At 40.9% G+C, this 16,142-nt stretch overlaps 2 protein-coding genes across 3 annotated transcripts in view; one reads left to right on the top strand and one right to left on the bottom strand.

The window, feature by feature from the left end:
- Positions 1–871, top strand: part of Slc23a1 (solute carrier family 23 member 1) — a 14,015-nt gene extending 13,144 nt beyond the window's left edge. For both annotated transcript variants that reach the window (XM_006254602.5, NM_017315.2), the window contains one exon: positions 431–871. The gene's annotated coding sequence lies outside the window, so the exon portion shown is untranslated. The remainder of the gene's footprint in view (positions 1–430) is intronic.
- Positions 1–16,142, bottom strand: part of Paip2 (poly(A) binding protein interacting protein 2) — a 17,175-nt gene extending 1,033 nt beyond the window's left edge. The window contains exons 1-5 of the mRNA NM_001014148.1: positions 16,084–16,142; positions 7,633–7,789; positions 6,686–6,770; positions 4,756–4,919; positions 2,697–2,876 (exon numbers count right to left, since the gene is read on the bottom strand). Coding sequence (NP_001014170.1) covers positions 2,697–2,876; positions 4,756–4,893 — 318 coding nt within the window. The 5' untranslated portion in view covers positions 4,894–4,919; positions 6,686–6,770; positions 7,633–7,789; positions 16,084–16,142. The remainder of the gene's footprint in view (positions 1–2,696; positions 2,877–4,755; positions 4,920–6,685; positions 6,771–7,632; positions 7,790–16,083) is intronic.

Here is a 16,142-nt window from a genome sequence, read left to right as displayed (position 1 = left end):
AAAAAAAAAAGCAAGTTCATTACACATGACTCACGACTGCAAATTCTCAGAAGTATTCGGTCTAGACCTTTAATTATCTCCCAGAAAAATACAAAAGATTGGACTCTAAAGTCCTATCTAACCCCAAACTCATGGCAGAGAAGAGAAAGAATGTCATCTGGCTGGCCCAATATCACTGGCCTCTGTGTCCTATTATATCAACTTCTAAGTAGGACGTGACATTTAGTATAACAAGAAACCCACTAACTTCATATAAACTATAGGTGTCTTTTTCAAGTGTGCTCAATGCTCTGAAAAGACTTTCAAACATGTTAAATACATGTTCTCAGTCTGATTAACTGGAGCACTGCTGGCTGGGGAATTTTATTTGCAGTTTTCACTGAAAACTGGGGGTTATCTTTCTACAATTGCTGTTTTCTGATTCCCATAGGAGGCACGGTGTGTATCAGGAAAACAAACTACCCAGGAGACAGAAGACCTGAGTTGGAGATCTCAGCTGTCCCTATTCTAAATTCCCATGGAAGACTGGACAGATCACCCTCTCTTTGACTCCATTTTCGTGACAGCCCAAGTCTCTAAGTCCTCGGGAGACCTGTATTTGCACTGCTCTGATTCCTTACTTCCACTTTCCTAAGCATGCATGTCAAGGAGGAAGAGCTGGAGAAAAAAAAGGAAACCCAGAGAGATTCTAGGGCTTCATGTAGACATGAAGATAGGGTTAAAAACAAACCAAACAAAACCCCCTGAATTCCAATGCTATGTATTTTAAGACCAAAACAGTATTAAATAATATACTGGACCAATAATTTAGATAAGTTTAGATAAGTATTCTCCCTTCACACAGGGAAAATAAATCTATACTTTCAGACTAGCTCAGTGATAAAGATGTCTATTTAGAATGTTCCAGAACTGGGCTTGACCTTCAACATTAAATATACAGAAATAAAAACCCTTAAGAGGAAAAAAAAAGGGGTTGGGGATTTAGCTCAGTGGTAGAGCGCTTGCCTAGCAAGCACAAGGCCCTGGGTTCGGTCCCCAGCTCCGGGAAAAAAAAAAAAAAAAAAGAGGAAAAAAAAAAAAAAGCAAGCATGGTTTAATTGTAAAAAATAATAAATATACAATCTTCTAGAAGGTAGGAAAATCTAAAAATGAAGTAATCTTAATAATTCAATTTCTGTGTTATACATTTATGCAAGTCCAAGCTATATATTAATAGTGTGTGAAATGACTGAAGTAGCAATAGGTAAAGATGTTCTAACAGCCCAGGTCATACACCCACTCAGTTCAGTTCCTGTCATTTACTGCAAAGGGCACGCCACAATGTGGATTCTGGTGTTTTCTGTATTGTGCTTTTGCAGCAGAATGCTTTCCAAAAGCTTGATGAGGAGCACTGCATCCCTCTGGGATGCTTAAAGTCCGAGCATTCACCGTTAGGTGACTATAATGAACAGTTTGGTAAACTAATCCACAATAAACAGAAAGCAACTGAGGAATTCTAGAGCCTAGGACTCCAGATCACTTCCTTGGTCAAAAAGGTGAACACCCAAAACTAGAAAAAACTTGTCATTTCAAATACTTGTGGAGCATGGTGGCAGGTATGCTTCTAACTCTAGGTCTCGGAGGTCTTGGGCATGAGAACTGCTCATGTTTGAGGCTCGTCAGGGCTACGCATTGAGTTCCAGGTTCGAACTAAAGTGAAACTGTTTCAACCACCCACCCACTTCATGAAATTAAAAAACAAAACAAAAAATTTTAAATTTAGTAGAAGACTCCTAAGATTCTATATTAGTGATGATGTAAAACTTAGTTGCAAGCACATTACCAGTGACAAGACTGAGAAATAAGAACATGAACCTAGGCCTGGAGAGACGGCTCAGCAGTTAAGAACTGCTCTTCCAGACGTCCGGAGTTCAATTCCAGAAACCACATGGTGGCTCACAACCATCTGTAATGAAATCTGATGCCCTCTTTTGGTGTGTCTGAAGACAGCTACAGTGTCCTCACACATGAAAATTAAAAACAAAATAATGAAAAAACAAAACAACAAAAAAGAAAGAATATGAACTTAGATTTGTATTCTTTTTCTGCCAAGAGCTTGTAAGAAACTCAATCAGGAGATCTTAGAAATTTTATCAGATAAAAATTTCCAAATTTTACCAAACGTTTAGGTTAAAATTAAAGATTAAAATTTTCATCATGGGGCTGGAGAGATGGCTCAGCAGTTAAGAGCACCCGACTGCTCTTCCAGAGGTCATGAGTTCAATTCCCAGCAACCACATGGTGGCTCACAACCATCTGTAAAGAGATCCGATGCCCTCTTCTGGTGTATCTGAAGACAGCTACAGTGTACTTATATATAATAAATAAATACATCTTAAAAAAAAAAATTTTTCATCATGATGCATGATTAAGTCATACGGTAACACTGTAAGTTTCTAGACAACTCCAAGACACTTAAATATTCCAAGGGCAACATTAAATTTAATGCAACATCAAGGCTGAAAGCAGCAACAAGAAGTTAGCTTCTCATCACAAATGAGACGCAAGGGAGGACCCTGCCTCCAAGTACAGTGGAAGCATTTTCAAAGGACAAGAGATTCGGAACTCTTCTTAAATAGAGAGCAGCTGAACTTTTCACTTATGGTAGATGAGGTAGGGTCTAAACAGAAGGTGAGAAAGGACAAAGGACGTTTTACCACAAGATCTTCCAGAGAAGAGCCATCACTGATAACAAGGTCATTAAACTGGTCTTGGATTTGGTCCATAGTTTGTGGGAGATCTCGGGCTGGAATAAACCATTCATGTTCTTCTTCCTCTTCCAGCATTTCTTGGAAACAGCGTTCAATAAATTCTTCTTCCCACAACTCCTCTTCTATCTAGATTTACAGCAAAAGGGGTTAACTATAGCATATGGCTTAAAATATCTTAAACTATGCCATCCGAAATCATAATATAAGGGGTCAGGTATGGCTGTACATGCCTTTAATCCCAGAACTCAGGAGGCAGGCAAGCAGGAATCTAGGTTTGAGCCCAGCCATGGCTGCACAGTGAGACTCTGCCTCAGCAGAATAGAACCAAATCAAACCATAACGTGCCTAGCTGTGTGGTTTACAACTATCATCTCCACACTTGAACAAGATAAAATGACTACCAAAGTTCCAGGCCAGCCTGTGACACAGTTTGATGAGTTTATCTCTCATTGTTCTCTTAACAGCCCGGCACAACTGTAATTCCAGTACTTTGGAGGCTGAGATGAGTGGAGTTCACATCCACACAAACCCCCCATGTCAGAGCTGGGAGTGTAACTCATTGATCGTTTCTATGCAGGAAGCCTTCCTAACACCAAAATTTAAAGGCTACAAACTTTCTTCTCTTCTTTTATACTACAGGGGAAAAAAAAAAAAAAGCCCCAAACTACCTTAAAGACCTTGCAACATCTGTTTAGGGCTATTCCAAGTCTTTACTTGTCTCTGCAGAAGGTTTTTTTTTCCATTGAGAGTGACAAGAAAACAGTAATGGAATGATCTCTTCCAGAGATTTTTCAGAATTACCCATGAAGCTTTAAAATATCCAATCCTTAATCCAACCTCCATAAGGACTAAAGAAAATCTCTAAAAGGTAGAGATTAAAAACAGCTCAAAACCCCTCTACTAATTTTTACTAATGACAGGAGACATGGTCAATGCTCAAAGCAAAACAAAGAAACATCCCCACACCCACCCTAAAGGGGTTGAAGAAAGGACTCAATGGTTAAGAGTACTTGCTATTCTTGCACAGGACGTTAAGTCTGGTTCCCATACCCAGGCTGGGCAGCTCACGATTGCCTCTAATTGCAGCTCTAGGTGACCCAATGCTCTCTACTGACCTCTGCAGGAACCTGTACAGCCTTTAATTCTACCACTTGGGAGGTAGAGGCAGAGACTGGTAAGTGGCTCTCCACTCATTCCAGGGCAGCCTCGTCTATACAATGAGTTCTAGACAGCCAAGGCTATAGGGTGAGATGCCCTGCCTTAAAAACAAAAAACCAACCAACCTTTTCTTTTTTTTTCCTTTTTTCTTTTCCGGAGCTAAGGACCGAATCCAGGGCCTTGCGCTTGCTAGGCAAGCGCTCTACCACTGAGCTAAATCCCCAACCCCACAACCAACCTTTTCTAATCTAATACCCCTCCCCTCCCCAAAGATCCCACCCTCAACTGACTCTCACTGAAACAAGACTGAACTGTTTTACTCTGGAATGTCCGCTACAGGCCGCAGCAGAGAAGTTGAGCTTGCTACTGACTGCAGAAACCATGATCAGGATTGGGAATGAGAAAACGATAGCAGATTTTCTACTAGTAGACAGCAGAACTGTGGGAATAAAAGGTGACATCTATCAACCTATCAAAGTGAAAAGCAGTTCACTTGCACCACGACATCTGTGGTCTGTCTATTCCATCTAAATATTTTTGGATTTGCGTTGTGAGAGATGTGATAGGTTTAAGACAGTGGTTTCCAAACTGAAACTATCTGGAAGCTCTTTTCAGTTTCCCAGGCTCCACCCTATTCTTCTGAATCAATCTTTAGGGTGGGACCCGGATACAAGCTGCCCAAGTAATTTCAATGAGCAGTTCAGCCTGTCACTAATTAACCAATAAAACAGGAGTGGTGGCACATAAATCTTAGTATGCATGAAGGACTAGACACACAGCTCAGTGCCAAGCACATCATCTGAGGTATGAAGCTATGAAAAGAAACATGTCTGTATACAGAACTAACTTGTCTGTTGAATTCCTCTTCATTTTCCATCCACATGTACTCTGCAAATGGATTATCCTCTTCATGAGAATGACCGTTAATAATCACATCGTCATTGATGATGCTTGGGCTAGTACTGCTGCGACTTGGATCTTTCATGGTTGGTGTTCGTTGTCGTTTTTAACCTTTAAAGTAGAATACAATCTTAGTGAGCACACTTGTTATTACCCATCAAGGTGTCAGAGGTACACGTTATATTAGTTGGAAAGCATCCTTCTTTTTCCCAAAATGACTTTGATAGCTGAGGGCTAGGCTTGAGGTACAGATGTAGGACATTTTTAGTGTTTGTGTGAGGACATGGATATGTATGTGAGCTAGAGGTCTGGTGCCACCTACTTGTTTAAAAAGGCTTTTTGTGTCAGTACTCAGAAGCAGAGGCAGGAGGATGGATATCTGTGAGTTCTGGGCTAGCCTGGCCTACATATAGAGTTTGAACTCAGTGCAACACAGTGTGACTCTGTCTCAACAAAAAGAAGTATGACATATGTTAGGTTTGAGATATAGACCTATGCATTTGTCATGGATGTGTGTGGAAACTAGAAGACGAGTAGAGTTGGTGCTCTCTTCGTACTATAGGGAGTCAAACTCAGATGGTAAGGTTGTGGGCACAAGCCCTAATCCATCTTCCTTGCTCCCACACTAAAAATAATTTCATTTTTGGTTTGAGACACAGTATCACTATGTAGCTCTGGCAGCCCTGGAACTATGTAGACCAGGCTATCCTCAAATATAAGAGATCTACTTGCCTCTGCCTCCAAGTTTTGGGATTAAAGGTGTTTGAAAGTGTGGAGGAAGTGGTGCATGCTTTTAATCCCAGTACTTGAGAGGCAGCAGCAGACAGATCTCTGAATTTGAAGCTAGCCTGGTCTATAGAGTTTCAGGACAGTCAGGGTTACAAAGAGAAAAAAAAGTTTTGTTTTGTTTGAGTGCAGGCACGTGTATGTGGAGATCAGAGGACAACTTTCCAGACTGGGTTGTTTTCCATTTAGCTGAGGTAGTATCACTGTATATACTTCAGGTCAGAATGGCTTATGGAATCTTGATGATTCTTTTGTCTTTGACTGTCCTGGTTATCCTCTGACCTCCATTCACACAGTGTGATTTACGCTGTGATACACCTTAGAAAGTGTAATAAATAAAGCTTAAAGTAATCACTAAGTTTACTGTCAGCAAATAAACACTAGTTGTCTGACTTTAGCTGAGACTAGAAAAGGTAGGTATTATGTACATTATAAGCACACTTACTAACATGCTTAGGGCTTATTGTATGTTAGTAGCTCCTTTATTCCAAAGACAACAATTGTCATTTGTTCATATTTGATAGTTTCTCACAATCTACTCACGAGCAAATAACTAAACACAACAATTACCTATAAAAACCAGGCTAGCCAGGCTGGTGGCACAAGCGTTTAATTCCAGCACTCTAAATGAAGAGTCAGGAAGATTTGAATTTGAGGCTAAATTTAAAACATGGAATTTCAGATTCTTTACTACTTTACTAGTTAAGTTTGAAATTGCAAAAAATGTGCCAGATGTGGGGGCACATTGAGGTCTTTAGTCCCAGCACTTGGGAGGCAGAGACAGCTGGATTTCAGAGTTTGAGGCCAGCCTGATCTACAGAGTGTTTCAGGACAGTCAGGGCTACACAGAGAAACCCTGTCTCAGGGGGGAAAAAAAAAAGAAAAAGAAAAAGTTAAGCCAATTTAAAAATGGGCAAAATTTAATTGGTGTTGTCTTTAACGAAAACAATTATGAGAGCGGCTTAGTAATTCAAAGGATATGGAACAGAGACAGGCTGACCATGCTGTAGGCTTTCTTGTAGGTACAGATTAGGTTTGCCATAAGTTTACCAAATCAAGAGTTCTAGCCCAGTAAGGTGGGTGGCACATACCTTTACTTCTAGCTCTCAGGAGGTAGAGGCAGGTGGATTTCTGTGACTTGGAGGCCAGTTTGGTCTATATAGCAGCTCCAGGCTACTGAGGGAAGACACAGTGAGACTCAGTCCCAAGGAAAAATCTAGAAAAAGTATTTACCTCCATATACCAAAAGACTATGAAAAGAGGTGCTGTGAATCTACAGCAACCTCATGAAATACACTGTTCACTGAGTAGAAAATACAAAGACATCCACATTTGAAAACGGATACAGGAAAGATGCTTGGGGAGAGAGATGGCTCAGCGGTTAAGAGCACTGATTGCTCTTCCAAAGGTCCTGAGTTCAATTCCCAGCACCCACATGGTGGCTCACAACCATCTGTAATGGGATCTGATGCCCTCTTCTGGTGTGTCTGATACAGCTCCAGTGTACTTATATAATAAATAAATCTTAAAAAAGAAAGAAAGAAAGAAGGAAAGAAAGAAAGATGCTTGGATTAGAAAAAGCACACACAGGGGGCTGGAGAGATGGCTCAGTGGTTAAGAGCACTGACTGCTCTTCCAGAGGTCCTGAGTTCAAATCCCAGCAACCACATGGTGGCTCACAACCATCTGTAATGAGATCTAATGCCCTCTTCTGGTGTGTCTGAAGACAGCTACAGTGTACTTGTATATAATAAATAAATAAATCTTAAAAAAAAAAAAAAAAAAGAAAAGAAAAAGCACACATGGACTTTCATAAGGATATCACATGATCCCGAAGCTGCAACAAAGACTCCAACATGAGAACATGTCACATAGACACGGTGTCACACATTTATAATCAATCCCAGCACTGGAGAGGTTAAGGTAGGAGATCAAAATTTCAAAACCATCCTCAGCTCTGTAGGGAATTTGAGGCCTGGGAGGGGATAGTCAATGGTGGAGCACGAGGAGGAAACAGCATTCAGGTAGTGGCACACACCTTTAATTCCAGCACTTGGAAGGCAGAGGCTGGTAGATTGAGGTCACCCTGGTCTACAGTGAGTTCCAGGACAGCCAGGGCTAAGTAACCCTGTTTTGGCAGGGGTGGGTGGCTGGGTGGTGACAGATGGACATTTCATCAAAATATATTTTAACCCCTATCAAATAAAAACAGGCAAAGGATTTGAAGAAAGACAGATATGTATGACACACAGATGGCTTATAAAAACGAGAGAGGGGGTTGGGGATTTAGCTCAGTGGTAGAGCGCTTGCCTAGGAAGCGCAAGGCCCTGGGTTCGGTCCCCAGCTCTGAAAAAAAGAACCAAAAAATAAACAAACAAACAAACAAACAAATAAATAAATAAATAAATAAAAATGAGAGAGATTTCCTCTGCTGGGTACAGGCCTATCAGAGCTACACAATTCTTGTATTAAAAAAAAAAAAAAGACCTATAAGCAGTGTTTAATTAAATCTAACATCCATTAGAGAAATACAAACCAAAGTCACAATAAGACACCAGACCACACTCCTGAGGAGAGCTATAAGTCAAAAGTAAGTAGAGAAACCAGGACCCTCATTGACGTGAGAAAGTAATATGCCACCAACTGCTTTATAAACCATTATGGCAGACCCTTAGTAGTTTAAACAAAGGCTATCATTTGACCCAGCCATTCTATCCTAGGTATATACTTACGAAATTAAAGTGTATGCCTACATATGCTGGAACATGGCCCAGGTATGGAGTCTGATGAGAATTCTGAGTGCCTGTGACTTCAAGTTTCTTTAAAACTTGGAATTGTTCTTGGAAAATAGTTTCATGCTCTACCCAGGTGTAAGATAGTGAATTTACTTCAGATTATTCATTATTGTTTGCTGCCATTATTCAGTTCAATGTTTAAACTATCCTTTATATGATTCTGGAGAAACACTTATGCAGTGTGTGGCTTGTTCTTGTGACTGTATGCAGCTAGAACTCATGAGAACTTGACTCGGGTGAGCTTTCTTAACCTCGTTGGTTCTGAGCTTGTCTTGAGGTCCAAATAAAGTTGGCTGCTGCCTGAGAGTTGAGTTGGCCTCTTTTATTGGCTCCATCCTCCCAGGTCCCACCTCTAGAGCGGTGACATACATAGGACAAGGATAGTGCTGCACACCTCAAATCCTGGAGGGAAAAAGCCCAAGTGAAGCAGCAGTTTGGGGTCAGCCTAGGCTACTGAGGAAGACATTTCTGAAAACTAACAAAAATAATAATTTCAACACTAGGGAAGCTTAGTCAAGAGGCAACTTTAAGTTCAAAGCCAGCCTGGGCTACACAGCAAGTGCCAGACCAGCCATAGTTATTATACATTAAGAGCCTGACTCAAATAAAATCCTAAAACCAAACCAAAAACCCGGCCAGGTGCTTGTCCTGAGAGCACGAGGACTCTCCATTCCCAGCACCCAAATAAAAAGCTGAGCATGGTGGCATGTACTGTCATGCCAGCATTGAGGTGGTGAATCCCTGGGGCTCATCAGCCAGTCCAGGCTAGTCGGAAACCCCATATCCTGGTGAGATCTCATTTAAAAACAAAAACAAAAACTAGGGTGGGGTTGGCCATATGGCTCAGTGGCTAAGAGCACTGAAGTCTTTTTAGTTTGAGCACTCACACAGCAACTCCAGTCCCAGGGAACCAGATGCCCTCTCTTCTGACTTCCTGGACACTGCACATATACAATGTCACAGGCATACTTATGGGCAGAATACCTACCTACACACAAGACATACAAAATTTAAAAATAAAAACAAAAGACATGGTCTGGGATGGCCCGCACCTTTAATCCCAGCACCCAGGAGGTAAAGGCAGGCCAGTCTCTGTGAGCTCCAACCCAGCCTGGTTTACATACTGAGTTCCAGGACAATGAGGACCACAAAGAAAAAGCCTGTTTTGAATCTCCCCCCAAACAAATTACAAAGCAAGTTCTAAGACAGCCAGAGCTACACTGAGAAACCCAGTCTGGAAACAAAATCTAAGGGGGAAAAAGAGTATTTGACTGTCTGGTGAGAGTCAAAAGGTTAAGAGTGACAGGTAGGGGGTTGAGGATTTAGCTCAGTGGTAGAGCGCTTGCCTAGGAAGCGCAAGGCCCTGGGTTCGGTCCCCAGCTCCGGGGGAAAAAAAAGAACCAAAAAAAAAAAAAAGAGTGACAGGTAATAGGTTTCTTTTGTGAGTTATTGGTCCTGGCTATCTTGAAACTCCATGCTCTCAGAGATCCACCTGCCTCCACCTCTCAAGTGATGGGGATTAAAGGAGTTTGCACTCACTGCTCAGTTGTCTTTTCCCCCCCTTTATAAACTTTTTTTTTTTTTTTGGTTCTTTTTTTCGGAGCTGGGGACCGAACCCCGGGCCTTGCGCTTCCTAGGTAAGCGCTCTACCACTGAGCTAAATCCCCAGCCCCTATAAACTTTTTGATGACCGATGTTTTGTTTTATATTTTCCATCCTAATTCCATGTCTAATTTTCTTACCTTTTTAGATTCCATTAAATATTTTCCCCATGATGTTTATTTTCTTGTGTGTTTAACTGTTTTCCTTTTATTTGTGTTGGGGATTACACTCAGGGCATCTGAACACAAGCCAGGTAAATTATGTACTACCAAGCATGTACTCAATTCTTTGTTGAAGAGTGGAGGAATGAGATAGGGTCTCTATATAACCGAGGCTATCCTTCATCTCAAGATCCTCCTGCCTTAGCCTCCTGAATACTGAGGCTGTAGGCCTTTGTTACCACAACCATCTAGCATACATTATTTTTTCTTGTATTTTCACTAGGTGTATGTGTAAGTGCAGGTGCCTACAGAGGCTAGAAAAGTGCACTGTACCACTTGGGATCTGGAGTTTATGGGAATTGTGAGTCACCTAATGAGTGCTGAGAACTGAACTCTGGTGGCCTGCAAGAGCTGTACATCCTATTAACTGAAGCCATCTCTCCAGCCCCTCGTTTCTTTTTTTTTTTAATTTCTTATTCTGAATTTTTTCACATCATGCACCCCAGTCCCACTCATCTCCCCGTTACTCTGTATCCAACCTCTGCTCTTGTAACCTCCCCCCAAGAGAAACACACACCTGAGTGCACAAATGCATGCACAGAGAAAACAAACCATATTGTAGAAGCTGTAGCGTCTCTCTCTCTCTCTCTCTCTCTCACACACACACACACACACACACACACACACACACACCCATCCATCCTTTCGTCTACTTGCAAATGTCCACAGTCGTCAGTGGTCTGGTTTGAGGCCTCAGGTTTCTGCTACACTATCAATACTGAAATCCTCAAAAGAAGTCCTCTCCTGTATCTTGTTGCTCTGTGGAAATCCTGCAGCTTTGGATCTGCAGGACCAGCTCTAGCAGTTCATAGATGGGGTAGATGAAATTCCCTAACTCAAAGCCCTGGATCTGGGCCTGGATGTTAGCTGAGTTGGTCAGCCCGAAGCTCTCCAGCACTGGCCCAGACAGCTCATCCAAGGAAGAGGCAGGATTACTTTTCCCATCTGCCCAAGATGGAGAAGGGTTTGGGGTGGGAGTACAGACTGCACCTCAGGGCAGACCAGTGGCAGGGTCAGTTCTCTGAGTGCCCAAGTTAGAATGTATCTTTGAAACAAACTTTTGTCTACTTAACAATTCATATTACCGTCTTTATTTTACTAGGTTCATTGTTCACCATTATTTTTCTTGATTTGCATACTGGGGAATGAAAATGAAGATCTCGTTTATGCTAACTAAGCACTCTTCCACTGACCTACAGCCCTTGCTAGCTCCTTTAGAGCTGGTGGAGGTCAGAAAAGGGCATAGATCCCTTAAATTGGAGATAAGATAGTTGGGAGCCAAACTCAGGCCCTCTACAAACCAATGAGTGCTCCAAAACTTTACAAGCTATCTACTTCCAGGCCTTAAGGCTTTGTACATTAGGCTGCCTGTGAACTAAAGACCTCCTTGCTGAGCTCACAAGCTTCACCATGCTTCACTTTCATCCTTGTTTCTTATATATCTTCTCTTAATTTGACAGATTTGAATTTTACTATTAATTTAATTTACATGAGTTTACTGCCATTCACAGGAAATGGGTCACAGATACACACACACAAACCTCTGATGTTTGTATGTTGTTCTATTTAAATGTAGGCTAAGAACCACAATAAACTACACTTTTAGTTTGCTGCATGCCTCTTTGGAGACATAATCCTGGCAACAACTCACAGCCTTTGGAGCAAGGAAGAGCAGCACTTTCTACAGAAGATGCTGGATCATTACTGCCAACAGCAATCAGGATCCATTCCTAGTCCACAGGAAGCTGAACTTCTAAAAAGAAGATGATGCAGGGCAGGCTCCTGGAAAGTAGAGTGTTTTTGATTTTCTTTTCATTTTATATGTGTGTGTGTGTGTGTGTGTGTGTGTGTGTGTGTGTGTGTGTTTTGCTCCAGGGTATGTCTGTGCATCATACATATGTCTGGTGCCCGCAGAAGAGGTATTGAAGTTATGGTTGTGAGCCATGATGTGGTTCTAGAACTCCTACCAGGTACCCTGGTGAAGAGCAGCCAGAATTCTACCGCTCTAGTTCCCTGTTCTACTTCAAATTTAAGAGTATTTATTTCTAAAGGTTGCCTGAACTTACACATTTCCAAACAATTACATGTTCGAGAATGTCTCCTACATTAATATTTGAGTAGGAACTTTAGTCTGAACCAAATTTTCAGACTTTTATGTTTCTAGTCAATAATATACATTGAATTATTTCCGGCTTCATTGTTGCAGGAAATTAATTTTTCCCTCTTGTGAATATTGAACAAATAGCGAGGCATAGTAAGTACCTCATGCCTGTCAAGAGGCTGAAGCAGGGGGTTGGGGATTTAGCTCAGTGGTAGAGCGCTTGCCTAGGAAGCGCAAGGCCCTGGGTTCGGTCCCCAGCTCCGAAAAAAAAAGAACCAAAAAAAAAAAAAAAAGAGGCTGAAGCAGTAAGATCAGATATAGCATGAGTTCAAGGCTATTCTGCATAAGGTTAAAAAGCTACCAATTCTATTAAAAAAGGAAAAAAGAAAAAAAAAAAAGAAAGAGATAAAAGGAGGTCCATTGGATTGGTAATATAACACAGTGTTAGAGTGTTTGCTATTTGCTGGGCTCTAAATTCCCAGCACCACAAAACAAGTAACCAAGTCCCCCAAAATAGGGGTGGGGGTTGACTAGGGATTTAGAGAACTTATTCCCATGTTATATGAGTAAGGTAAGGGAAGAGAAGATGGCTAGGTTTTAAAACTCAGATTTATATAAGGTTTTTATTTATTTTATGTATGTGCGTACACTGCCACTCTTTTGAGACACACCAGAGTAGGGCATCAGATCCCATTACAGATGCTGTGAGACACCATGTGGTTGCTGGGAATTGAACTCAGGACCTCTGGAAGAGTAGACAGTGCTCTTAATCGATAAGCCATCTCTCCAGCTCCAGATTTATAAATTTTTCTAGCCTTTGTTAGATTCATATTTTCCAATTAATATTGCTTAGAAATCAGCCAACCACTTCAATTTAGGAGCTTACTGTCACAATTATGAATGAACTCTGCTCAGACCTGAAATTCCTCACACATTGTTTTCCAACAGTATCCTTCTTTTTTTCTCCTTTTCTTTTTTTCGGAGCTGGGGACCGAACCCAGGGCCTACCAAGCGCTCTACCACTGAGCTAAATCCCCAACCCCCAACAGTATCCTTTTACAGTGCCATTAAAACCATTAAAATATGGGTTAATTGTCTTTCTCCACTACTTTCATCTCTTAAGAATTGTCATTAAAATTCTAATAGAGTTATCTTCTGTTTCTTTTGTTTATTTGCACTGAAAGGTATTAATTTGTCTTCTGTTACTCCTTGGCACTGCACTCTTTATATTACCCCCTCCCACATGCACTCTATCTATTAGTCTACCAGTTTCTTCAGGAGTTAAATAAAAACAAATATTCTATCAGGCATGGTGATGCCTACCTGTAATTCTAGCACTCAAGGGGTTGAGGTAGAAAAACCCTGAGTTTGAGGCCATACCAGACTACATATTAAGTTCTAGGCCAGCCTGGAATATGAAATAAGACCTTGTCTCAAAAACAAAATAAGATTCACAAGAGAAAAATATTTTCATTAGTCTTTTCCACACAGAAGTTTTGGGGAAGCATTAAATTTCTGTCATAATGTTTGACACAAGATAATTACAAGAACATTCTAAGAGCCAGACACAGTGAAGCACACCTGTAACCTTAACCTGTAACTTCAGGGAGACTGAAATGAGAGAATCTGGAGTTTAAAAGGTTCGGTATGGGTTGGGGGCTGGAGATGGCTCAAAAGTTAAGAGCACTGGCTACTTTTCCAGAGGTTCTGAGTTCAATTCCCAGCAACCATAACCATGTGTAATGGATCCAATGAAGACAGCGTAGTTGTACACATAAGATAAATATACACATACATAAAATAATCTTTAAAAAGTTCATACTACTATGTATATAGCCAAGACTTATTTTCCAAAGGGGGTGGGGGGAAGCAAGCAAGCAAGTGGGAGTAGCTACAAGCTAGGCAGACAGTGTTAGAGCACGCCTTTGATTCTAGCAGTCAAGAGGCAGATCCAGGTTAGCTGGGGTTATATACTAAGCCTGGCTCATAAGATTAAAACAGCAGCAGCAGGGTTGAGGATTTAGCTCAGTGGTAGAGCGCTTGCCTAGCAAGCGCAAGGCCCTGGGTTCCGTCCTCAGCTCCAGAAAAAAAGAAAGAAAGAAGAAAAAACAAAACAAAACAAAACAAAAAAAAACAAAACAAAACAAAAAAACAAAACCAGCAGCCACAAATGCTGTTTCATCATCAGTCTGCTTTGTTCTTATTAGCTGTGTAATAAGTTATTGAAACGGAGTCTCACCTTCCTCACATGTAAAATGGGTAATTTTTTAAGTACCTAGGGCCGAAGAGGTGGCTAGCAGCTGAGAGTACTTGTAGAGTTCAGTCCTTAGCACCCACATGGTAGCTTACAACCATCATCCCTGGTTCCTACTCCACCCCCTCATCTTTGCAGCAGGTGTGCACATGCACGCACAAGAGCACGCACGTATACACCTTTTTTTTTTTAAAGATTACTTAATTTTATCTGTGTGAGTGTTTTCCCTACAGCTTCTGCCTCTACCTCCCGAGTGCTGGGATTACAGCAATGTAGCACTGGTGCTTACTTAGCCTCAACTTTCTAAATGCTAGGATTATAAACTTGATCTAATCAAACTCAGTTAACCATTTAGAACAATTAATCCTCTACAGGAAGATACAAGTTAAAAACCACATGTCCTATGCCTGTACAAGTCCAACAATGTTACAGAAAAATCCTAATTAAAGGCTAGGACTTGCCAGTGTGGTGGCAGACTCTAGAATTCCTAGCTACTTAGGAAGCAAAGAAGTAGGCAGTCTGGTTAATTTATCAGGACTTTGCCCCAAAGGGCTGGAAATGTTAGTTTTGCACTACAACAAAACAAAAATTATAACCCTAATGTTTATAACACTAATCTCCTTTATAAAAGTGAACTGGTAAAAATGTTAATTCTCCAGTTTAATCAAAAGCTCAACTATATCAGAAACACTACACTAATTTATGCAACCAGGTACTAAAATTAAGAGAGTTAATTCAAACCCTTCAGGCAGCTGACCATGTACAATGGCACCAATTAAAGTAATTAATTAGAATTTACTCTTTTAGTCCTTTAGTTGAGCCTGCCATATTTCAAGTATCCTCCACCCCAGGATCTCACTATGTAGCTATGGTTGGCCTTGAAGCTTCTGCCTTTTGAGTACTGGGATCAAAGGTGTTTGCTACCACATTAGGCCCTTTAACAGCCACAGGAATGCTGAGTTTCACAGAATTCAGCCACCACACAGTTTAATTAATATTTATAAAAGTACTTTGAACAATGCCTAACATGTTCCTGTTTTCTCAACTTTAAAGATTTATTTATTATATATAAATGTTATAGCTATCTTTAGATACACCAGAAGACGGCATCAGATCTCATTACAGATGGTTGTGAGCCACCATGTGGTTGCTGGGATTTGAACTCAGGACCTCTGGAAGAGCAGTCAGTGCTCTTAACCACTGAGCCATCTCTCCAATCCCTTTTCTCAACTTAAAATAGGTAAAAATAAACCTGTTCCATTTCACACGATGCTATATGAAAATACTTTATAAACTATAAAAAGATGTGAAAAGTCCAAAAGGTTATTAAATACTCCTTCAATCGTCCACAATACCCATTAAAATTGCTAACAGTGGACATCGTATAATTTCCATTAAAATGGAGGCAACACTATCTAGGGTTATAACGGGATAAACCTGAATAAGAGTTACTGTTTACTGGAGGGAAAACCTGGTATAAACTTACTCTGTCCCAAAGAGGATAGAAATTACCTACCTCGGTTTGAGTTCTCAAGGACCAATATGCACAGCCTTTAACCATTACAGTGAATCGCC

Source organism: Rattus norvegicus, chromosome 18, assembly GCF_036323735.1.
Source record: "Rattus norvegicus strain BN/NHsdMcwi chromosome 18, GRCr8, whole genome shotgun sequence".
Lineage (NCBI taxonomy): Eukaryota > Metazoa > Chordata > Mammalia > Rodentia > Muridae > Rattus > Rattus norvegicus.
This window is presented reverse-complemented; position numbering and strand designations above follow the sequence as displayed.